Source organism: Polypterus senegalus, chromosome 9 (genome assembly GCF_016835505.1).
Source record: "Polypterus senegalus isolate Bchr_013 chromosome 9, ASM1683550v1, whole genome shotgun sequence".
NCBI classification, from domain to species: Eukaryota; Metazoa; Chordata; class Cladistia; order Polypteriformes; family Polypteridae; genus Polypterus; species Polypterus senegalus.
The window spans coordinates 58361447-58388135 of NC_053162.1; the positions used below are offsets into that span (position 1 = coordinate 58361447).

At 38.4% G+C, this 26689-nt stretch overlaps 1 protein-coding gene across 1 annotated transcript in view; it reads left to right on the forward strand.

Moving 5' to 3' along the window:
- The window catches only part of itfg1 (integrin alpha FG-GAP repeat containing 1), a 435759-nt gene that overhangs the window by 398983 nt on the left and 10087 nt on the right, over window positions 1-26689 (forward strand). Inside the window, exons 16-17 of the mRNA XM_039763123.1 lie at window positions 11874-11956; window positions 19890-20007. Coding sequence (XP_039619057.1) covers window positions 11874-11956; window positions 19890-20007 — 201 coding nt within the window. The remainder of the gene's footprint in view (window positions 1-11873; window positions 11957-19889; window positions 20008-26689) is intronic.

The window sequence follows — 26689 nt, forward strand, 5'->3', positions numbered from 1 at the left end:
ATAAATAAATAATCCTAGCTGGTACATGTTACAGCAGTTTAAAACATTCTGGCTCAGTCAAAAGAAAAAAAATCTTTCAGCTTTTTTTTCTCTTTCTTCTAATGTATTACATTTTTGCAGTTTAGAAGGGTGAGTTTGGAAGAACTCACTCTATACCCCAGTCAGTTTCCATTCCTTCAGCCAAGTTGATTAGCTCTGGCTGTGGTCTGTTCTTTATATTTATCCAAGGGTTGTAGCGAGAGTAAGGATTCTAGCAAAAGAACACCAGCTGTTTTTTGGTTAGGCTTTATTTCTTTGGCCTCAACTAGTATTACACCACTTATTACTATCTGTGTTTAAAAGGCAAAGGCAATGCATGCCCCAGTCCAGTCTTTCCCTAGATGTCATTGGTTGTAGAACAGGAAAAATGTGTGAAATGAATACTCTAGGGCAGGGGTCCCCAACTCCGGTCCTGGAGGGCCGCAGTGGCTGCAGGTTTTCATTCTAACCCTTTGCTTAATTAGTGACCTGGTTTTGCTTCTAATTCACTTCTTTTGAATTCATTTTAATCAATTTGCTCTTGAAGACTCAGACCCCTTAATTGCTTCTTTTTCCTTAAATAGCAGCCAAACAATAATGAGATACAAAATGAGCCAAAACAACTGGTGTCCATCATACAGTATCAGAAAATAAAGAAATGGTGAAGGTCTCAGGAATGTCAATCTGTTCAGGTCCACAAAACATTTTAACAGAGCTCTTAGAAAAGAGAACATCAACAATTCTGGAAATGTCTGCTATTGCACAGTGAGAGCAGCAAGAAGCCATGGAATTAAAGAACGGATTTAATGAATGACAAGACTCTGCGCCTGATTAAGCAACTGGTTGGAGTTGGTCTTCTGTTGATTTCCTGATTTCACATTTCATTTCTGTTTGGGTGCCAATTAAGGAAAGAAATGAAGCAATCAAAGGAACAAAGAAGACATTCAGGGGAAAAAATCTTAAAAAACACGTCAATTAAAATGAATTCAAAAGAAGTTCATTAGCGGCAAAAACAGGTCACTCATTAAGAAAAGAGTTAGAATGAAAACCTGCAGCCACTGGGGCCCTCCAGGACCGGAGTTGGAGACCCCTGCTCTAGGGGTTTGATGTCTTTGTGTGCAGAACAGGAAATACAGGCTATTCCTCCAGTTCCATCCTGCTAAGCTCCCTTTTTTGGCTCTCAGAACAGTAGAACAATTGTTATTAAAACAGGCCATTCAGTCCAACAAGCTTGTCCATCCTAATTACCTAGGTTCTCCAAGTAACATCAAGACTAGATAGGTGCAAATTCAGAAAATAAGGAAAGTAATAATCAGCCGGGAACAAGTGGAACTGAAAAAAATAGCACGTCCAATCGGGCTCAGAATTAAAAGACAAAGAGTAAAAGACACAGTAGAATGTCATAAAGATGTTCAGAAATGTTGGAACTATACTCATGCAGAGCAGGTTAGAGATTATGAAAGCAGTGGAATCCTAAAGGCTCAAAAAATGTTGATGCAATACCTAACTTGCTCCCAGCTCTTAAAACAACGACAAGCGACAAGCAAAACACGCAGCTCGCCAGCAGCAGAAAGCCAGCAGGTGATCCGACCACTTCTCCTTAGCGTGCGTTCATCCGCATCACCTTCACAACACGAGCAGCATTATATGTCCTACGAGAAAGAGATGTAACCACGCCTGGGGCCGGAAATAAAGGACAAGTATTGTTTTTACAAAAGTTTTAATGTAAAACTGAAAATTATGCATATAATAATTCCCATGAAACTAACAATCTCTTTAAATTGTATATCCGGTAAACCAAACCTGGGGGTGGGCGAGCAAAGTGAGCAGGGGGTGGAGCCCTGTTTTGCCTTACCTGTACTATTTCTCTCCAATTGCCTTTTAGCTTTTCTAATATCCTTTTAACCTTACTTTCATGCTCCCATATGCCCTATGGTTAGTGATGGAACCATTAATTTTTATACAGATTTTTTTTCCTTTGTAACTTCTTTTTTAACTCCTTATTTATCCATCCTGGAATTCTATTGGGATAAACCTGTCTGGTTTGATGCATAAAGCATGCTTATACCTACCACACTTAAAAACGTATTTCAATATATCTTATTTAGGCTTCATTTTTTGGAATCTGCACAAAACTTCTCCTTCTAAAATTAAGTGTTGTAACTGTTCTAGTTATTGTATATGTATTCTGTCAAAACACTGAAATGAATTATATTATGATCAGTAGATTCTAATATTCCTATTACATCTATCCCCTGAATCCTATCTGGATTATCACAGAATGCTAAATCTAGTCCCCATTTGCCAACCCTCATAACACACCATTTTCCCTTAATTATCTATATTAGGGGGTCTATAATATACTTCTAGTGTTAGGCCTAAATGCTTTCTAGTTAAATTTGTTTATTCATCCTCAGCTATAGTTCACCCTCTAAGAAGACTTGCATTAAACATTTTATGTAACTGACATCTCCTCCAGCTTTTTGATTTTGCCTGTCTTTCCTAAATAATGTGTAACCATCCATGTTATCCTCCTGCTCATTTCTGTTGTTTAGCTAGGATTCAGTTATTCCATTTAGGCAATAATAATAATAATAATAATAATTCTTTACATTTATATAGCGATTTTCTCACTGCTCAAAGCACTATTCACGCAGTAAGGATCTGGGAAGCGAACCCACAACCTCCTTACTGTAAAGTTGCTATGCTGCTTATGTGCAGCTACAAATAAATCCAACAGATTTATTTTATTCCTAATATTCCTTCCTTTACTCTAGCTTTGTAAAAGTGTTCTAGAACTTTCCAGGTTATGTTATGTAATTGTGTTTATACTATTGCCTGGCCCTTTATATGAAGTTCTAAACCTGGTTTGTCTTAAAAATCCCTGTCCTCCCATCCCCTAGTTTAAACACTCCTCAACTAACCTACAGTACTTTCACAACTCCTTAATACATTAGCATCCCATCTTTCTTAGATTTTAGCTATGGATTAAGCCTTTTGATCGCCTCAGTCTTATTTAGACTGGCACATAGCATAGGTAGAACTTCAAAGAAAACCACTTTGTCTGTTCTACATCACTGCTTAGCACCTCAATCTTTACATTTGGATTCCATAACTGACATCCTTTTGTTAAATATGTCATTTGTTACAATATGAACAGTGATATTTGGATCCACCACACTTCAGCAAAAAGCCCATCTACTCTTCCAGTGAGGTCTGTTACTTCTGTACCAAGAAAAAAAAACACAGAGTATGAGACTCTCTTTCTCTGGAGAAAACTTGTGTTTCAACCATCCTCATGACTGAATCCACCACTATCACTGCATGTTTTTTTCTCGGGACCGGGTTTGAGGTGATTTGATGGAGCTCCACAGAGTTACTAATATCACTGTTCGGTTACAAATGTTCTGAAAACTATTGAAAACCTCAATGCCCGGGGTTAATGCCACTATGTCCAACTGTGACATGCCTGTTTCTGCCTTTCAGATCTGGACTCTTTTCCTGCGCCATCTTTGGGGTTCACACTATCCTGGCTTATTTTCAGTTTAACTTGGTCTGTGATACCACATGGCCTTTGAATGGAGTATTGAAACAGGCTGCATATCTGTCTTAGTAAGGCTGCTGAGTTGTCTTCATTATGGAGAAAATGGTGGAGAGAGTGGTAATCATTTATTCATGTCCATATGGTGAGAGAGACAGAGAGATACTTTATACCATTCTTATCACAAATCATGAATCGATGGGGTGTCATGGTACAGAATGGCCTCTGATTCAAAACCAATCATAAATAGCTATACTTCAGACCAGCAGAATTAGTTTACTTGTCCCTTCCTGGACCATTTACCAATGAAAGCACTCAGGTACAACACATCCCCCAGCTGCTTTATTTAGTTTTAGTCTGAACCTGCAAGATTGGTAATGTATGGGCTTCCTGCAGGGGATAGCTTATACACTCATGTAAGTCCAAACAGTTTCCCTTGCCAAAGTATTTTGCCACATGCTCCATCATTTCCTGCCATAAATTTCACATCCCAAGTTATTCCTAAAGATGCAGATTGGGTGAGTTTATTGATATTAGAAATGCTAGATATACACTCCACTATAATAGTATTAAGTGAAATGGACAGGGCTGATTATTTACTTATTATCCTACTACTAAGTAGCAGTCTGCCTGCCATTCCTGCTTCTTGTTCGTACACTGTGTCAAGATACATACAGCGCTTCACTCACAACTTGCCCTTGACTCTGGGTAATTGGAAAAAAATAATCAACAAAAACCTCCTATGGGGAATAAACACTTTAAAAAGTATTACATAGCCCCTTGGTAGTAACTAAAAAAAAGTTTTAGGAGCAAGTACTGTTTATGCTGTTCACACAAAGACAACCCGCAACACCACACTCTCAGCATAGTCTACCAGCAAGGATGATTTCAACATGTTGTGTATGATTTCTACATCAGTAACACTATATAGAATGAAGATAACTCACTACTATGTGGACTGCAGTTTTTCCATCATAATAGCCAAGATGCGGGTAGCCGGACATTACCTTTCTTTCTGAGCACTAGAGCTGCAACCTTCATTTTTTAGGCAGGTAATGTTTTAACATACTTATAATTAATATGTAACATATGTTTTTTGGGAAATGAGTCAATCATTAAATTAATCTGTATTAATCTTACATGACCAGATTTGTTTAACAAAGATATTCAGCTATGAATATTTTATACAAAGGTTACCTTGTTTATTATTTCCCATAACAATGAAAAGTTCACCAGATTTTTATCTTGCAGTATTGATTGTTTTGTTCAGGGATAAGTACATCCTGCTTTGTCAGAGGCAGATGAACTAATTCAAAGCACACTAAATCATTGCTTCTAATAATTTATTTTCTGCCAGGCTCTGGACAGTTTAATTATAGAAGTGTTTGCTAACTGCCATTTGTAAACTGGGTGGCAAATATATCACTTTAAAATACAGAAGGTTCACCGATGACCATCTGACCTTTTTAAATGTTTTTTTAAACATTATCTGTAGTGAAAGAGAATGTTTGTTGTAATAGAGAGGGATACCCTTCAAGTGTTTCTCCACACCCAAAAAGAAACCAAAGCCTAAAGTGTTTACCAGGAAAATGCCTTAGGATTGGATGGTAGGAAAAGTCACATTACATAAAACTTTGATTGAGCAGACCCTAGTGTTTGTGGGCCTGTAGGTCAATTTGCATTATGGTTAACTTAATTAAAGTAATTATTAAAGAAAAATCAAGCAACACACATTAAGTACAAGCAAAGAGTCAACGTGAATATATTTGGGGAAGTGGTGCTTCGCTAATATACTAAAATTCTATGATTAAAAATGTATAACTGTATAATATAATGTGTATTTGATTTTACATGTCTTGATTTTCCAAAGAATTTTGATACAATGTCACATGGGAGGTTATTGAGCTAAATAAAGTGAAAATTCAAGATGCAATGAATAAATGGGTGCAAAGTCAGTTCAAACACAAGCCAGTGGGTAATGGTGAGAGGAACTACCATCTGAAACACAGAAGTGAAGGTTAAATCACAGAAGTATCTCTCTAGGTCCACCTGTTGAGCCCGCATCTACTAGGTACAATGACATCAACCACTTTACCCTCTTTAAAGTTCCACCTAACACTTCTTTTTCTCAGCTCCCATTTCACTCTTACTCTCTCTTTCTGTCTGTGTCCTCACTCAATGCTCAGTTAATCCTACAAGATAATCAACCATTTGGGTTACTTCCAGACAAGCCTTCAAACTATTTTCAGGCTCAGGAACTCTCTATTACTTCACTTCTACCTTTCAGTTCTCTTTAGCACTGGAATCCCTGAAGCATACAAAAACATTTGTTATGGCGGGTCTATCTTAAATTCCTTCACACCTCTTCATCTGCATCTTTGTTTTGCAAATGTGTCAATCAGCACAAGAAGCCAGCAGCATGCGTTCCCATCCCCCACCGACACAGCTGAAGTTTTCTCAGCTCAAGTCTCTTTATCTTGGTGTGAGGTTCCTGGAATTGTATAGGGTAAATATTGTACTGTTATTTGGAATACATTCAATTCATGTGTGTTTTGGTAAATTTTAGAGGGCAGGAAATGCAAGGCGGGGCGGCACGGTGGCGCAGTGGTAGCGCTGCTGCCTCAGTTAGGAGACCCAGGTTCACTTCCCGGGTCCTCCCTGCGTGGAGTTTGCATGTTCTCCCCGTGTCTGCGTGGGTTTCCTCCGGGAGCTCCGGTTTCCTCCCACAATCCAAAGACATGCAGGTTAGGTGGATTGGCGATTCTAAATTGGCCCTAGTGTGTGCTTGGTGTGTGGGTGTGTTTGTGTGTGTCCTGCGGTGGGTTGGCACCCTGCCCAGGATTGGTTCCTGCCTTGTGCCCTGTGTTGGCTGGGATTGGCTCCAGCAGACCCCCGTGACCCTATTCGGATTCAGCGGGTTAGAAAATGGATGGATGGATGGATGGAAATGCAAGGCAAGAAATGCTGAACACATAACTAAAACAAACTTTTACCATGTTATAGTAGTAATGACGTGAAGAGACCAGGGGCCTCATGCATAACGCCTTCCATTAATTTTCCTGCGATGCACGTTTAGTTTATATTTCTACGTAAAATATGGCATCCGGACAAAAAAATCAAGATACATAAATCTGTGTGTATGCCAATGTAACGGTTGTGCATACGCCTGCTGCCCCTCCCAGACTCCTCCCTGAATTATGCTTTTTGAATATGCAAATCAATATAAATAGTCCTTTATGGTTTGCGTTCTGTGAAAAGACAATGGCAAAAGCACGGAAGAAAAAGAAGAATTCCAGCCAATACCAAGTAGAGGCAAGGAAAACCATACTATTTGTTGGTTTAAGCAGTGATATAAACAACAAAAGATATTGATTGAGTAACAGAGTGGCGGAAAACTCGAAAGTTCAAGTTTAGAAAGTCACAAAGTGCCAGAAATACTGTAAATAAGAAGTGATTAGATAACAAAGTCGCCATGGAAGGGTGAGTTGTAGCCCACTGTCTAAGTGTCATACGGAAGCTTATTAGGGTACAGAGAAAAGAAAAACAAAATAGGGACACAGTTGAAAAAAATGTCCAAATGTCAACTTTAATCTAAAAATTTCCACTTTAACCACATAGTTTATTTTGTTATTCTAGTACAACATCATAAACTTCATCTTAAAATCATTTAATTTACTAGTTTCTCAGATCCCATCATAACTAAACTAGCATGTTAAATGCTTCATTTTCTATGTGTTCTTTTATCTGCTCTATGTGTCTAAATCACTATGTGCTTCTTAAATGGGCTTTTTCTTCCACTGACAGGACACAGAATACATTAAATTCATGAAATTACAGCTCCCTGAACAATTTAAATACTAAAATGTTTACTTAAAATCATTTTCATAATGATAGGATTAAAGCATGTATTAAACACGGGGACACTGTGGCGCAGTATAAGCAATGAGCTGGCGCCCTGTCCAGAGATTGTTGTCACCTCCCGCAAGATGCTTGCTGTGCCGTGCGCGACCTTCAATGAAATTATTTATTGCAGCAGTAGTGTCGCTCTCAAACATACTAACCTCCACTTCCTGTCCTTCCTTTTCTTTCTCGATGTAATTAATCACCACACAGTCAGCACTATAATAGATGCCAAACCATCTGTAAGCTTAGAATGCAGAGTCTTCAAAACTTTTATGGAACATTGAAATATCTTCGTTGCACATGTTTAATTATTCCATCCATCTTTCCATCCAGGGTCACGCCAATCCCAGCAAGCATACAGCGCGAGGCAGGAACAATCCCTAAATGGGGTGTCAGCTCGTCACTACCGCTGTCCACTTTGTCCTCACATATTTAATTTTTAACAGTCAGTCAGTCAGTCATTTTCCAACCCGTCATATCCTAACACAGGGTCACGGGTGTCTGCTGGAGCCAATCCCAGCCAGCACAGGGTGCAAAGGAACAAATCCCGGGCAGGGCACCAGTCCACCGCAGGACACACACACACACCAAGCACACACTAGGGGCAATTTAGTATCGCCAATACACCTAACCTGCATGTCTTTGGACTGTGGGAGGAAACTGGAGCACCTGGAGGAAACCCACGCAGACACAGGGAGAACATGCAAACTCCACGCAGGGAGGACCCGGGAAGAAACCGTGCCTCCATGCCACCCTTAATTATTAACAATATACATTATTTTAATGAATTTTAAAACGTATCTGTATAATGTAATAAACATGCTTTACTGCATTTCATCTTAAAAATGATATCAAGAGCTCCAAGAAGATAACGCTTGGAAATCTAAATCGACTTAGAAGCCAGTCATCATCTGTAAATACATGCTTCATAAAGTGGCTCAGGTTGTGCAATATTATAACAGTAGTGCAAGTTTACAGTGAGGTGATTGTACTTTTAAGTACAAACAGCTCTACCAGGAACACTTGATGGACTGATTGAGTGCATTTAGAGCAGGGATGAAACTGTTTCTGAAGCGCGAGGTCGATACAGGAAAGGTCTGAAGCGTTTGCCGTACTGTATGGATGAAGTTTAAATAGACTGTGCACATGACTGAGACAGCGTGTGCTAGATGCTATGATTCCACACTCTGATACAGTGGGTTAAATACTCTGAGTGGTGCACTGGCAGAGACAACGCTAAAGCAGCTATAGTACCGGTATTTGGGATAGTTTGGCCATTCTGTGCACCATTAGATAGATAGATAGATACATACATACATACATACTTTATTAATCCCAAGGGGAAATTCACATAATCCAGCAGCAGTATATCCATCCATCCATTTTCCAACCCGCTGAATCCGAACACAGAGTCACGGGGGTCTGCTGGAGCCAATCCCAGCCAACACAGGGCACAAGGCAGGAACCAATCCCAGGCAGGGTGCCAACCCACCACAGGACACACACAAACACACCCACACACCAAGCACACACTAGGGCCAATTTAGAATCGCCAATCCACCTAACCTGCATGTCTTTGGACTGTGGGAGGAAACCCACGCAGACACGGGGAGAACATGCAAACTCCATGCAGGGAGGACCCAGGAAGCGAACCCGGGTCTCCTAACAGCAGCAGTATACTGATACAAAAAACAATATTAAATTAAATAGTAATAAAAATGCATGTAAAAGCACACAATAACTTTGAGTAATGTTAGCATTTACTCCCCCGGGTGGAACTGAAGAGTCACATAGTGTGGGGGAGGACCGATCTCCTCAGTCTGTCAGTGGAGCAAGACAGTGACAAAAGTCTGTCACTGAAGCTACTCCTCTGCCTGGAGATGACACTGTTCAGTGGATGCAGTGGATTCTTCATGATTGACAGGAGTTTGCTTAATGCCCGTTGCTCTGCTATAGATGTTAAACTGTCCAACTTTACTCCCACAATAGAGCCTTTATATGGTTATATAAAGTATAAGTATTTGTAAGGTTTTATATGGTTACGGGATGATTACAATCAGATGCTTTAGACTAATAAACTATATGCAGTTAATTTCAGTCTATTTGATAAAACCGCGTCAGGGATGTGAATCTAAAAAAATAAAGGGAAACCACACAGGAACAGTAGCACTGCTTTGATGCTGGGTGCCACCAGTTTACAAAACCGAGCGGAGAACTTGTGTATGCAAGGGACTGACCTTGCATGAAAATGTGCGTGGCTTTACATCAAGTTTAGTTTTTATACATCGCAATGTGAGCATGAAAACGGGCATATGCAACATTTTTGTGCGTACGCACCATTTATACATGAGACCCCGGGTCTGTCAGACATTTTCTGGGCTGTTCTTTTGAAACAGAGCAACACAGTCCCCACTCCTACCAATTTCAGCTGTATATCATTCTGGAAGGTTATGGCCAGCCTATCATGGTCCCTCTTGGGATCTCTGTTAGGCACAAAATATTTTATATTTCTCCCTCATTCCCTACCTTTCTCTCTTTATCTTTCTATGTAATCTCACATTTTACCTGGAGGATCAAGCATGCCTGTAAATCCCCTCTACTATCCTATGGGGAGTGATGTCTTTTACTTCTTAGGCTGTACTTCTCCCACACATTTTCTTTTTTCCCCACTTGCTTCTTGCCCATCTAGTACACCTCATGCATGCCCAGGGTAATGATGTTTCCTCTGTTACTCTGTTATTGTCCTGTTAGGCATAATTCCTGTCCTTTATCAATCTTGTCTCCCTGAAAAGGCATACTAACAATTTAGTCATGGAAACAAAAGTCATTTTAATACCTCATCAGTATCAAAAATGCCTGTGAAATTTGGACTTTTTTCGATTACATTAGTTGATATCACATACAAAGTTAAAGTGTACACACTAGCACAAAGTTATATCAAGCAACGAAATGGTTGTGAATGTATGATGCTTATTAGTAAGCAACCTGCTGGACCATGCACAAATGCATTGTTTTATTAGAGTCTTGGAGAATCAATTCCCCAGTTGCTTCTTCAACATTTGCAGTACATAATGGATGTGAATATATTATATATATTTAAAGTAGATTTAACTCTTGGAGGGTAATTTTGCAGTGTTTAATGACTTATTGTTAGACCACAGTGGAAATAAAAATATAGGCAAAATTTTACGAGTGTATTTCTTAGCTTTTGAGATGCTCAATAAGGATGACAAATATAAGATTGACAGGATTAACGTTGTATTAGAAAGCACAAACACGATCTTTAAGAGTTGGGGAATCCGTCCCCATATACTCTAAGAACCGGTGTTTTGCAAAAAAGGGTCAGTCATGAACAACTCTATACAGACAATTCACATGTTGACAGGTGGACATTTTATGCTGTGGGGACGGAAATAGAACGGGAATGCAGGGAAAAGAACCGCTGAGGTGGATGGGATGTGGTGACGTCATCATTGGGGGACAAGAGGGAAGGAAGGAACCCGGAAGTGGCTTGGTTTGCTGGCTAGTGTTTTCGGGTGAACTCAAGGTGGCATTTTCTCATCTTTCCTGTCGGAACAAAGACAGAGATGTTAGTACACTGTCCCCAGACGTGCGGTTTCACGCTACTCGGGATTTTAAGCTGCTCCCGAAGCGCTTGTGAGTGACAAAGTAATAGGTGATAGTTACAGGGACTTGCTTATAATTATAATTTTTACTATTTTTACATTTCTTCATGCAACTGCTACACATTCAAAACAATTGATAGTAAAATATGTGATGTGATCCAAGATGAACTGTGCAAAATAGGTGGTGCTGTTTTCAGTCCTCAGAAAAGTCTTGTAAAGAAAAAAGTCTTGGGTTCACTGGCTTAAAAATTACAAAGAGAGTAAACATAAAAAATATCATAATATGCAGTAGTTAGAGTCAGGGTCACAAAGGCAAGTTGAAAGACTCAGGGGATTTTAGAACTATTCCTTAAATGACTTAATTTGCAGACTGTCTTGACTAAGTTACCTTCTCTAAAAGGTCTAAAAATAGCAGTCCTGTAATGTCTGATAAAGAAGAATTCTCATTGACTGAAATGACAAAGAAATGTTGCAGGAGTGCAGAAACATTGCATTTAGTCACCCAATGCGAACAAAGGATTTTCAGAATATTTTTAATTCATCAGTATAACGATAGTTACTATGAGTCTGCTAGACTAATCCTACACTAATATCAAATAAACAGCTCATTCATCCCTCAGACTTTGTTTTAATGCTAGCATATCACTACAATAACCATTCTGGAAAGGCTGTGCAGCTTTTATAAAACAGTAGTAATATTCTAGTTATTTTCTGTATAAATGTGACCAAATTATTTCTGATTACTTACTGTTATTATAATCCATTTTTTTTCCGTTTCTCTCTAGGCACCTCGCCAGCAGGAGTGGACTGCAATCATCCCCAATTCTCAGTTGATTGTCATTCCATTTCCCCCCAATAATCCACATAAGTAAGGCCAACAACATTTCTGTTCTTTTCTATAACTTTTTGTTGATAATTTTATAACTACTACAAACAACTTTTCATTTTTTATGTAATGGTAGTAGAAGGTTTGTGAGCCCTTTAGAATTGATTAAATTTTTGTTTAAATGTAACCTAAAATTTAATGTCTTCATCTATGTCATATAATACATGAAAAGTTCACAATAAAAACAAATAACACGAAATGTTTTGATCAAAATGATCCATTATTAAATGTCTCTGTCAAAAACATATAATTTCAGTATCTTGTACAACCCAACCCCTTTCAGCAGCAATGACTTTAAGTGAACTTTTATGGTAACTATTGATCAGTCTTAACATCAGATTGGTGAAGCCCAGAGTCTTCTGAAATTATTTAGTAATATTTTTCAACCTGATAAGCATGGGAAATCTTTTTCTTAAGTCATTTGAAATTTCCTTTGATGGAGGCATGGCATATGTCCATAAACTTGTGTGGTGAAGACAAAACTTTGGTAGGGAAATATGACAGGGTCTCTTAAACTCTTATTCATTGACACTGCTGACTCCGCTAATGTATCCCCTTAACTGAACTGAAACTCCTACTGGTTCACATACTTTTCTGATAAAAACATTTAAAATTCAATATTTTTGACCAGTTAATGAAAAGATATAACATTTTGTGTTTAATTGTGTTTTCTGCATTTGTTTGTATGACTTGGATGAAAATTTTATCAGATTTTAGGTAAAATCTAAGCAGAAATTGAACCAATTCTAAAGGCTTTGCAGACTTTTACAGTCATTACTGTGCATGAAGACAACATTTCAGCTTTGAGTCTTTCATTATCTTATTGCCTTGATATAAATGAATGTAAATGAAGACCTTTTAATAGAAGAGTAAAAGATTTTATTCAGTAGAAATTGTGATACTTGTATATAATTCATTCAGCCTTACACTTTATGAAATGCTACGTCATTGCCTTAGTGTTGCTTTTTTCACTTAAGAAGAAATTAATGATAAAGAGAGAATTTCTAAATAGAAATCAGACATTTTCTGCCATTTTCTGTCATTTCCTTTAACAGACTGACATGAATCTCTCACTCACACTTTTTGTCTACAGATTTTACAATTTTTTTATTAAGTTGGCCTTCCTTTTCTTTTTTAATGGCACACTTCAGATAATTGATTGTTGTAATAAATATGACCTCTCTTTAATGCTGCATTTTCCTTACTGAGAGTTGGTAAGGCTATGAATATGGATTGCTGTCCTGGCAGAAATTCAGTGTAATTTATGCTCTACATGCGAGGTTAGACACAAAAATAACCAGACTGGGCTTGGGGCATTCCTGGAAAACCATCTGGAGGTCAGCCAAACGTGAATCATAGAACTATATCCCCTCTAGGTATATCCTGTGAATAGCTCAGTCAGTATTTGCACAACAATCAGTACACTAGTTTCCGCTATAATGTCAGGTGAAAAAATTGAACAGCGAATCAACATTAAATTTCCCACGAAATTGCACAAAACTGCCACAGAAACTTATGAAATAATAAAAACAATGTACAATAATATCAGTTTGTCTCGCACACAAATTTTTGAATGGTACAAACATTTTAAGGACGGACAAGAAAATGTGGAACACGTTCAACACCCAGATCTTTGGTGTGGTGCTTCACCAATACAACGCTCCCGCTCACAATGCTTTTTCCATAAAGCAGTTTTTGACTGACAAAAACACTCCTGTCCTCGATCATCCTCCCTATTCGCCCAATTTAGCTCCCTGTAATTTTGAATTGTTCCCAAAAATCAAAAGTCACCTGAAAGGAACACATTTTTCTTCATTGGATGAAGTGAAGACAGAAACAGCAAGCCTGTTGAAGAGCATCAAGCAAAAAGACTTCCAGCACTGTTTCAATCAATGGAAGATATGTATGGAGCGGTAAAGAGATCGGGAGGGGGAGTATATAGAAGGTGACAATGTTTAGAATGCTATAATTCATCAATAAATATATTTTTTTTACCAATCCGGTTATTTTTATGTTTCACCTCGCAAACATAATGGAGCTGGGGAAAATTCACCTTCTGTTTTTATTAGCTTTTTCCAAACTTACACCAATCAGCCACAACATTAAAATAACATATTTAATACTGCGTAGGTCTGCTAAAACAGCTCTTTTTTATCAAGGCATTAACTCCACAAGAACTCTGACGGTGTCCTGTAGTATCTGGCATCAATACATTTGTTTTAATGATATTTCCCTCTACTTTCCCTTTACCTATGGGTAAGTGTACTTGTCAGGTTTGTTACCGGGTTGGTGTACTGTCACACCTGAAGATTAACACACACATACACACAGAAACTGAACAGTGCTGCCCCTTATGAATGACACACACACAGCTGGCTAACCTCTAGCACAACTTGTCACTCTCTTAGCACTTCAAGAGACTTGCATATACACAGATCCTGACCACAACAGAGCCCCATGAATGACACACACGCAGCTGGTTAACCTCTAGCACGTTTAACCATACAAGTGCTTTAGGAATAACACAGCCTGTCAATCTTCTGTCACGTCAAAAGACTTACTTATTGCTTGCACAAACAACATGTTTAAAATTTATCTCAGACCTAAATATTACTTCAGTCTCTAGGAATATATTTAAAAATTGAAAGGCTCAACATCCTAGGCTATAGGCCATTTATCAACCAAGAATGCCTTATTTTATGTACTGTTCCCTACTATTGGGTGAAGCTCACACACTCAACCCTTAATAAACCTTGCAGCACAGAGCGTATGGCAAACTTCCAGCTGCTCCAGGTGCTCAAAGAAATCTACCTTATTACTTGAATCTCTCTAGGCATGATGACAAAGCCTAGAAACTTAAAAGAAGCATGGTATTTATTACATGAATAATAATACCAAATAGAACAAAGAATGATAGAAAATAAGATTAATGGTAAAGTCTGGATAAATATATAGTCTCTAGAAAAGGCTTACGAAAAGTTAAAAGATGTCAAGGATGAATGTCCTAGGGCAGCATTGATCTAGCACTCGAAGTTGTTCATGAGATGCTTTGCTGACAATCAGATGGAAATGGCCACACATTGCTGGCATCCTCCTCTGACGTTGCTCTGTTCTCTTCTCCTGCCAAGCTGTTTACTTTGTTTAGTCAGTCATATTTATTTTAAAATGCTATGGGAGTTTAGCAAAATGTGATTGCTACATGCACCTGATTGGTTGGCTGTCAACATGATGAATGAATTCACTCAGACTATTTAATCTATCTGAATAAGTCCTTTTCCCAAGCAATAACATTTTTGATGTTTTACTAATCTCCTTTCTCAAGCTGTAAACTGGTTTGGTCATTTCTAGTCCCACATCATCTCCTTCTGTTAGCAGGTTGTAAAGTAATTGGATACAGCTTGAACCATAGCATGTCTTCCTTTCCCAAGCTGTAAACCAATTTAGACCTGGTGCCCTTCCCTTCACATGTGATAAAATCATCAATACAGCTTCAGGGTCTCCTGAATTCCTGCTCTGATCAAACAAATGGTAGTATGATTCAGGAAAACAGATTGCCTTTGATGTTAAATGTCCATGCAGGTGTCCTGTATTTAAGTTCGTCTGTTGTTTTATCTTGAGCAAAATGTATTGAAAAAATAGACAAAAATCTGCAGATTTTGCACACCACAACAAGACATTAGCAGCAGATCTTTTAAGTCCTGTAAGATGAGAAGTGGTGCCTCCCACAGGCTCATTGGCTACATCATGTCCTGGTACAGTACCTCCGCATCACACTCAGCTGCCTTCTACCATTGGTGAAGATATAGGGAGAGATTTAAAGATAGCTGGTAAATAAGCTATGTGGTCCCAGGGTAAGAATGAATATTCCCTGAAATCACAGATTCCTCATTGTCCTGGGATTGTACCTGATGGCTGCCAAAATAAGCTTATGTCATCGGATGTGTGACCTTAAAGCACAAACAGTTAAGTGACTTCCTAAGATCAAATAACGAAACAGATGCCGGAATGGAATCGACAACTTTGTGAAATAAAGTCTCATGTCATAGCCTGTATCCCGTAGACAGAAAATTCTTTATTTGAATTTCTATATCTATGCATTCATTCATCCACTTTTAAATCTGCGTTTGAGGTTGCAGGGAGTCTGTGGCTATGTCGGCAGTACTGGTCGCCAGTCCATTGCAGAGTACGGTTATAGACACCCACATACTCTCATACTGAGCAAGTTTCTGGATGACAATGCATGCTCCAGTGTTCTCGGAGAACGTGATGGAAACTCATACACACATGGGAAGTTCGCGCATACAGCAGCAGAGCCCTTGACCAGATTCGAAGGTACCAGCACTCCATATTGTGCCACACATTTTTTATTTCAATTGCATCCATTTTGTTAGTGTGAATATTTAAAAAAGCTGCATATCAGGTAACCCTTGTTCAATATCCTGCCATCTTTCCACTGAAGTTGCCTGTATGGAGCAATTACTCGTTTTAACAAAAATGGCCTAACTACTATTGGCGGTAGTCTAAAAGTAGATAGTAGGTGAGCAAGGCACCTTAAAATAACAATCTGAGAAACAGGCCTTATGGGAACACAATCATGGGGGTGAGATAGGTTGAGATAAAAAGATTCCAAGGAAAGGCATCCCTAGACACAGTAAACTCCAACACCTTTTTAGGATAAAATAAAAGGTATTTATTTATCCTTCGCACATTTCCAACAATCACCTCTCAATGATCAGCCAAAATACGTAATAATTACACAATAAATTACAAAATCTTCTCTCCTTTCATCCTCCACTGAGTGAAGCCCATACCTTACATGGAGGAGTCAGATTCAGGAAGCAGTGAGCTTCCTTTTATACCAGACTCTGGAATGCCTACTTGGGCACGCCATGTCTTCCAAAAATCACTTCCGTGTCATAATGAAAGTAGGGAGGTCCCCCCACACCCAACAGAGCCTTCTATTGGAACCTAGAGACCTCAACAAAGCGGCACTTTTGGACTCCATATCCCAAGTATCCCTAAAGTTGTCCCAAACTGGATACCCATGTGAGTACTACTCCTATCTGGCGTATGGGGGGGTTTTTGAACTGCTTCTGACTCATGGCTAGCATTGGTCCTTCCATTACTGGATACCAACCAGACACAAAGTTATATTCTTGGTTCACCTGCCATTCTGACTTTCGTTCCTCTCTTTTGGTCTGCATATGAAATTATAACCTTTCCCAGCCAGGTTACCTGTCCTCCTCCTTACTATATATCTCATTTTTCTACATAGACATGACAATACATTTTTCTTAGCTGCAAGTGCAACAGTTTGTACAGATTGTATGTGAAAAATGTGCAGAATGCTGATGTAGTAAATGTAAATTTAGGTATTGGAGTTGTATTGGAGGAAGTATTTTATGTGCAGTTATTCTGACTAATCAGGTCTGCGTTTCCACTCAGTATCTATCTGTACCTACACACTGGACTACTTGAACTTTTTTTATCCTATTTTATCTTTTTATATTTCGTGTTGCCCTTGTATACTGCATCATATTTTCTCTTTTAGTATTCTGTGTTGTCCTTGTATATTGTATCGTCATACACATTAGTGTACCTGGCCAATGAAGTGAATTCTGATACTGAAAGTAAAAAATACTGTCCCCGGGAAATGGCCCTGCTTCAAATGTAAAATTTGACACTCAGACAAAGAATGACTAGTCCAGCCATATGGGCTAAAATAGAACATTTTTGAATTAAACTTTTGTGAATTTATAACATAGCTACCAGTGACACTGTCATTATAATGGATTTGATTTCAAATTTGTGTGCAAAAATGCTTCTTCTCCAGTGCACTAATAATGTAGCCTGTATGATTTGAAACACTGTGTTGGCCCTCATTTCTGTGGAATTTACAGTACATGAGCGAAAAATACAGGTTTGCATTCTAATACCAGTATTATAGCAGTGAGTTTGAAAATATGAAAAATGTTATTTTTATTGGTTAGCTTATAATTATTCCAGTCATTCACCACTCCCCGTGTCCTTGAGAATCTGGTTACCCTACCTAAGCTATTTCTACTTTTTCATATTATGTCACAAATTAGACCTTTTATCATGGTCATAAAGAGCTGCAGTAGACCCTGAATCACTGGATAATTGTATCTGAAATTCCTGCGTAGTAAAATCATTTACAAAACAACACTATAGTCCTACCCATCCTGTTTCTTCAGTACAGTACATGGTGTACCTTTTATTATTTCTTAGCTAGTTTGTTTCCATTAATGATCTTTCTACATGAAGTGTTTATAGACAAAAATAAATTAAAATCCCAAATGCTTGTTTTAGTGTGTACCAAACACAATCGGTGAGTTATTTCTCAGCTGGTTAAACAACACTGATTTGCTTTTCTGCTTATTGAATTTACTCCTCACCCACAAAAAAAGTGTCTGTGCTGCTTCCCCATAAAAAATGGTTTTGACATCTGAGATACTCAAATATTGGCCTTCTCTCTCCATCCATTTAGCTTTATGGCCTTCTCTGTATGGAGTTCTCCTTTAATTTGTCCATGAACATTTGTGTCGTTTTTAAATTATGTGTATGTTTCTGCATATCCTGCTTGTATTGTGTGGCACTTTGACCATTTATCGTTGCCATTTTCTGTCAAATTATTTCTTAATTTTATAGCTGCTTTTTAATTTTAAATGTTATCAGGCATACTTCCAAAATCCTTATGGTATGATTATTATTGTATTTGCAATGTTTTGCTTATTATACTGCGTAATTTATATATTCCATACCATAGTCATAAACTTAGTTCTGATTTATGCTGTTAATAGTGTTATTAAAAAACTCATCGGTTTAAACAAAACTCAAAAGAGTATTGAAACACAACCCAGTAAACTACATGTACTGTATTAGACAAGCTAAAAAAGAAAAACAAAATTTGTCATACTGTACTGTTTCCTTCATCTTAGTGTTAGAGTGGATAAAGAAAAATTACATAAAATAAGAAGTCCAGCAAGAAACAATTAGCCCGTGATTAAGAGAATAGTTGCAGGGAATACTTTCAATCACTGTTGCTTCTGGGTGCAAACTTTGTTCCTACCTCCTTTCTTGTTTTGAGCACTGTTCTCGTCAGTACTTTTGAAGATTATATTTTTTCTGTGACATTTTTAGCTAACAGCTAGCTGTCTCATTGTTGTACACAGTAGCCTTGTTATAACCTGAAGACTGAGAGCCATGGCCAGTAATATACCATTGGTATAAAATTTTTCATTATGTTAAAATATGTAATAACAATGGAAGTGTAGTATGTTCAATAGGTAACATATAAAAATCACCATAATACAAGGATGATCATGTATTGAACTGTACAAGCCTTGTAAACTTTTGGTGAAAACCCAGAAAACAAATCCTGATTTGACATAATTTACAGTCACTTCGCTCGCCACTACCACCAGGCTGCACTACATGCTGTTGTAAAGAGAGGGGCTGAACGCAGCCCAAGGAGACGCAATCGCTCCTCCAAAACACCCCCAGACATCCTCTGCTCCTGCTGGGGGTCCCACTCCCGAGGTGCGCCCCTATGAAGTGGAAGATTTTCACTATGGCAACATCTGACTTACCTTACATTTCTGCCACTAAATTCAACAAAAAACTGAACAATCAGGACTTTTATTGAAAGATCCCGAAGGACACAACACTCTTTTGCAAACCACCTTTCCAAAACAGTTCATCAATACTTTTACAAATTATGTCAGTAGAAGTTCAGTCCACACCAACAAATGCTTATTTTAACTTTCATACTTAATAAGAGTTCAGTTGACATGTAACACAGCAGTGACATAGAGTCGTAATAACCTAGGGCTGAATAAAACTGTTCTGCAACAGGTTGATTAATATTTTTATTTGTTTTCTTCTGTAATTTCAGCTGGAGTGCTAAGCTGTATTTGACTCCCAGTAACATAGTTATGCTTACTGCAATCGCTCTGATTGGCGTTTGCGTTTTCATCCTTGTAATAATCGCCATATTACACTGGCAGGAGAAGGTAAGAGCTGTAAGATTTTATTAAGTTAAATTCTGTCACAGATTTTCCTTTTCTGTTTAAAATAATTCTTTTCACTATACTTTTCTTTTTTTATGTCTTCTGAAATGTACTGAACATAAGGCCAGTATTAATAAAAATTGTATTTGGCCAAATTAATTTATTTTTGTCTGCATTGTATGTGGACAGGTAATTTGGCAGTTCCTGGCAATGATTGTGAAATGTTTTACATCACATTATGGAATCAAGTAGCAAACATAAGCTAGTTATGTTGTATTTTTTGTGCATTTAATAATGCACAAGCTGTCACTGGACACTTCTATATACAGATAATGAACTGTTTCTTGAAATCAAGGATAAAGTATCCCAAGGCTACTGCATAGAAGGTGTTGCCTTTGAAGTTATTTAAACAAGCCAAAGAGTCATGGGTCACTAGTTTACACATGTACCTAATATACTGTACAAAAAGAAATTGTTCATTAAGCATATACAAAACTTAATTTCCATCTTTTTTTTATATCAAATATCACATAAAGTGTGGGGGCTGTTTAGAAAAAGAAAAAAAAAATAAATTATATATATAATCATGACAAAGTTGATTTATTTCAGTAATTCCATTCAAGTAAGACCAATACAAAAAAAAGGATTTTTGGAAATGTTGGCCAACTGAAAGGTATGAACGTGAAAAGTCTGAGCATGTACAGCACTCGATATTTAGTTGGGGTTCCTTTGGCCTGGATTACTGCAGCAATGCGGCGTGGCATGGAGTCGATCAGTCTGTGGCACTGCTCAGGTGTTATGAGAGCCCATGTTGCTCTGATAGTGGCCTTCAGCTCTTCTGAATTGTTGGGTCTGGCATATTGCATCTTCCTCTTCACAATACCCCATAGAAAAGGTCAGGCGAGTTTGCTGGCCAATCAAGAACAGGGATACCATGGTCCTTAAACCAGGTACTTGTAGCTTTGGCACTGTGTGCAGGTGCCAGGTCCTGTTGGAAAATGAAATCTGCATCTCCATAAAGTTCATCAGCAGCAGGAAGCATGAAGTGCTCTAAAACTTCCTGGTAGACAGCTGCATTGACCTTGGACTTCAGAAAATGCAATGGACCAACACCAGCAGATGAAATGGCACCCCAAACCATCAATGACTGTGGAAACTTTAATGGAAACTTTACACTGGACCTCAAGCAACGTGGATTCTGTGCCGCTCCTCTCTTCCTCCAGACTCTGGGACCTTAATTTCCAAAGGAAATGCAAAATTTACTTTCATCAGAGAACATAACTTTGGACCACTCAGCAGCAGTCCAGTCCTTTTTGTCTTTAGCCCAGGCGAGACGCTTCTGACACTGTCTCTTGTTCAAGAGTGGCTTGACACAAGGAATGCGACAGCTGAAACCCATGTCTTGTATACGTCTGTGCGTGGTGGTTCTTGAAGCACTGACTCCAGCTGCAGTCCACTCTTTGTGAATTTCCCCCACAGTTTTGAATGGGTTTTGTTTCACAATTCTCTCCAGGGTGCGGTTATCCCTATTGCTTGTACACTTTTTTCTACCACATCTTGTCCTTCCTTCGCCTCTCTATTAATGTGCTTGGACACAGACCTCTGTGAACAGCCAGCCTCTTTAGCAATGACCTTTTGTGTCTTGCCCTCCTTGTGCAAGGTGTCAATGGTCGTCTTTTGGACAACTGTCAAGTCAGCAGTCTTCCCCATGATTGTGTAGCCTACAGAACAAGACTGAGAGACCATTTAAAGGCTTTTCAGGTGTTTTGAGTTAATTAGCTGATTAAAGTGTGGCACCAGGTGTCCAATATTGAACCTGTTCACAATATTCTAATTTTCCGAGATACTGAATTTGGGACTTTCATTAGTTGTCAGTTATGATCATCAAAATTAAAAGAAATAAACATTTGAAATACATCAGTCTGTGTGTAATAAATGAATCTAATATACAAGTTTCACTTTTTGATTGGATTACTGAAATAAATCAACTTTGTCATGATATTCTAATTTTATGACCAGCACCTGTGTGTGTGTATATATATATATATATATATATATATATATATATATATATATATATATATATATATCAAGTACTACTTTGGTGCTACAAAAAAGCTACTTAAAGTCATTTACAAGAACAGCTAAAATGTCCTGATGCTGTCCTGTTCTCTTACATCAGCTTTCCATCCATTTACATCTTAAACACACCTCTTACTGTTCTATGCTACTGCATCTCCACACAGACAGTTCACATTTCATTCTGTCAGTGTAAGAATAAGACACAAGTTCATAAATATGATTACTACAACAGTTATTATTTACAGAAAGACAATGCCAATGTGATATGATATAGATATACTACATGATAACATGAAAATAAGAAGATAATGTATTTGAATCATGTGTCTTATGCCTTCTTTCCATTTTTTGATAAGCAACAGATGGTTGTGCATTTTATCTGTAGTTATAAATACAATTTTTCCTAAACTGCAAAGGCAGTCTTGAGTGCACTTCTTTCTAATAATTAAATGTTAAGTATTGTGGGACTGAGAGCATTGATTAAGTGATGAGAAGTTTGTCTTCATACAAAAGTGTTTACTGTTGATAGTTTAGTTATAAGCCAGCTCAAACAAATTTATTTTACTATGAGTGGCACAGTATTGTTTATGCATATTATTAAAAAGTAGGTTAATAATATACAAACCGGATTCCAAAAAAGTTGGGACACTATACAAATCGTGAATAAAAACTGAATGCAATGATGTGGAGGTGCCAACTTCTAATAATCTATTCAGAATAGAACATAAATCACGGAACAAAAGTTTAAACTGAGAAAATGTATCATTTTAAGGGAAAAATATGTTGATTCAGAATTTCATGGTGTCAACAAATCCCAAAAAAGTTGGGACAAGGCCATTTTCACCACTGTGTGGCATCTCCCCCTCTTCTTACAACACTCAATAGACGTCTGGGGACCGAGGAGACCAGTTTCTCAAGTTTAGAAATAGGAATGCTCTCCCATTCTTGTCTAATACAGGCCTCTAACTGTTCAATCGTCTTGGGCCTTCTTTGTCGCACCTTCCTCTTTATGATACGCCAAATGTTCTCTATAGGTGAAAGATCTGGACTGCAGACTGGCCATTTCAGTACCCGGATCCTTCTCCTACGCAGCCATGATGTTGTGATTGATGCAGAATGTGGTCTGGCATTATCTTGTTGAAAAATGCAGGGTCTTCCCTGAAAGAGATGACGTCTGGATGGGAGCATATGTTGTTCTAGAACCTGAATATATTTTTCTGCATTGATGGTGCCTTTCCAGACATGCAAGCTGCCCATGCCACACACACTCATGCAACCCCATACCATCAGAGATGCAGGCTTCTGAACTGAGCGTTGATAACAACTTGGGTTGTCCTTGTCCTCTTTGGTCCGGATGACATGGCGTCCCAGATTTCCAAAAAGAACTTGAATCGTGACTCGCCTGACCACAGAACAGTCTTCCATTTTGCCACACTCCATTTTAAATGATCCCTGGCCCAGTGACAACGCCTGAGCTTGTGGATCTTGCTTAGAAATGGCTTCTTCTTTGCACTGTAGAGTTTCAGCTGGCAACGGCGGATGGCACGGTGGATTGTGTTCACTGACAATGGTTTCTGGAAGTATTCCTGAGCCCATTCTGTGATTTCCTTTACAGTAGCATTCCTGTTTGTGGTGCAGTGTCGTTTAAGGGCCCGGAGATCACGGGCATCCAGTATGGTTTTACGGCCTTGACCCTTACGCACAGAGATTGTTCCAGATTCTCTGAATCTTCGGATGATGTTATGCACAGTTGATGATGATAGATGCAAAGTCTTTGCAATTTTTCGCTGGGTAACACCTTTCTGATATTGCTGCACTATCTTTCTGCGCAACACTGTGGGAATTGGTGATCCTCTACCCATCTTGGCTTCTGAGAGACACTGCCACTCTGAGAAGCTCTTTTTATACCCAATCATGTTGCCAATTGACCTAATTAGTGTTTATTGGTCTTCCAGCTCTTCGTTATGCTCAAATTTACTTTTTCCAGCCTCTTATTGCTATTTGTCCCAACTTTTTTGGGATTTATTGACACCGTGAAATTTTAAATCAACATATTTTTCCTTTAAAATGATACATTTACTCGGATTAAACGTTTAATCTGTCATCTACGTTCTATTACAAATAAAATATTGACATTTGCCATCTCCACATCATTGCATTCAGTTTTTATTCACAATTTGTTTAGTGTCCCAACTTTTTTGGACTCCAGTTTGTAGACAGAGAGCAAGTATTCAAGTAGAAGCCATTTAAAATACCGTTCACATTTTCTTAGAAGTTTAATTGATTGTTGTACTTTTGCATTATTCACATTGTTTTATGGCAAATTCTGATGTTCACCTGCTAACACATCAGAGAAAGTCAGATTTCATGAATGAGGAACCAGCCCACTACTAGGTCAATGCTAACTCTGTTAATTCGCCTGTCATCTCCCATGTCACTGTAGCACAGCTATTCCAGAGCTCAACCCTAGAGGACACCCTTCTGTGGTAAAGCTGTTGTTTAAGGACCATGAAGCTGCATGTACAATACTTACTATGGAAAATGTAAACTATTACTTTATAATTGATTGTAAACTGGACTCAAAATGTAGCTGTCACTTCATCTTTATAGAATATACCTATATCCAATCAGTACTGTAACAATCACAGCGTAAAACCTGCTCACATTTTGCCTTCACTTCATGAAACATTTTCTAGATCTGCAGAAATTCTTCAGTGGTCTTAGAGTCGGACCATACAGGTGTTAATTCTAGTCCTAAATATCAAAAATATAATTAGAAATTTATCCCCAGAATCACAGCCCTTTTATGTGGATCTTAGTGTGCCAATGTTGCAGTAAAAGAAAGTGTAGATAACTAGGGATATTTAACATCATTGCACTTGAATTATACTAAATACATGTTCACATAAATAGAATGATACTTTAGTTAATTATGTATGTATAGTTAATTAGTATGAGCCACTTGAGTGCTGATTTTTTCTGGGTTCAGAATTTTTCTGATGTATTTTATTAAGTACTTGTGTGCTAAATGTGCAATTTAAAAGCAAAAGTGTGTGTTGGAAAGGGTATTATGTAGGAATTGTTACTGTTAACATAAGACATTAGAAACAAGTCCCATCATCACCTTCACCACACAAAGGAAGAAATCAGACTTGGCAAAAAGTTTCTTGATTACAAATTTCTAAGTTCATCTTTTTGGAAAAAAAACAACTTTAACACTGTGAAATATATAAAAGTATAGCAAAATACCCGCGCTTCGCAGAGGAGAAGTCGTGTGTTAAAGAAGTTATGAAAAAGAAAAGGAAACATTTTAAAAATAACGTAACATGATTGTCAAAGTAATTATTTTGTGTATTTGGCGGCAGCGTCACAAAGTTGTTTTCGTCAAGCTGCATTAGAACCACGACGTCTGACACACCTACTTTTTATTGTTTTCTCACAGCTTGTATTGCTGCGGTCATAATCAGTTTGAGTCTACATATACACTCACCTAAAGGATTATTAGGAACACCTGTTCAATTTCTCATTAATGCAATTATCTAATCAACCAATCACATGGCAGTTGCTTCAATGCATTTAGGGTTGTGGTCCTGGTCAAGACAATCTCCTGAACTCCAAACTGAATGTCAGAATGGGAAAGAAAGGTGATTTAAGCAATTTTGAGCGTGGCATGGTTGTTGGTGCCAGACGGGCCGGTCTGAGTATTTCACAATCTGCTCAGTTACTGGGATTTTCACGCACAACCATTTCTAGGGTTTACAAAGAATGGTGTGAAAAGGGAAAAACATCCAGTATGCGGCAGTCCTGTGGGCGAAAATGCCTTGTTGATGCTAGAGGTCAGAGGAGAATGGGCTGACTGATTCAAGCTGATAGAAGAGCAACTTTGACTGAAATAACCACTCGTTACAACCGAGGTATGCAGCAAAGCATTTGTGAAGCCACAACAAGCACAACCTTGAGCCGGATGGGCTACAACAGCAGAAGACCCCACCGGGTACCACTCATCTCCACTACAAATAGGAAAAAGAGGCTACAATTTGCACAAGCTCACCAAAATTGGACAGTTGAAGACTGGAAAAATTTTGCCTGGTCTGATGAGTCTCGATTTCTGTTGAGACATTCAAATGGTAGAGTCAGAATTTGGCGTAAACAGAATGAGAACATGGATCCATCATGCCTTGTTACCACTGTGCAGGCTGGTGGTGGTGGTGGTGTAATGGTGTGGGGATGTTTTCTTGGCACACTTTAGGCCCCTTAGTGCCAATTGGGCATCGTTTAAATACCACGGGCTACCTGAGCATTGTTTCTGACCATGTCCATCCCTTCATGACCACCATGTACCCATCCTCTGATGGCTACTTCCAGCAGGATAATGCACCATGTCACAAAGCTCGAATCATTTCAAATTGGTTTCTTGAACATGACAATGAGTTCACTGTACTAAAATGGCCCCCACAGTCACCAGATTTCAACCCAATAGAGCATCTTTGGGATGTGGTGGAACGGGAGCTTTGTGCCCTGGATGTGCATCCCACAAATCTCCATCAACTGCAAGATGCTGTCCTATCAATATGGGCCTACATTTCTAAAGAATGCTTTCAGC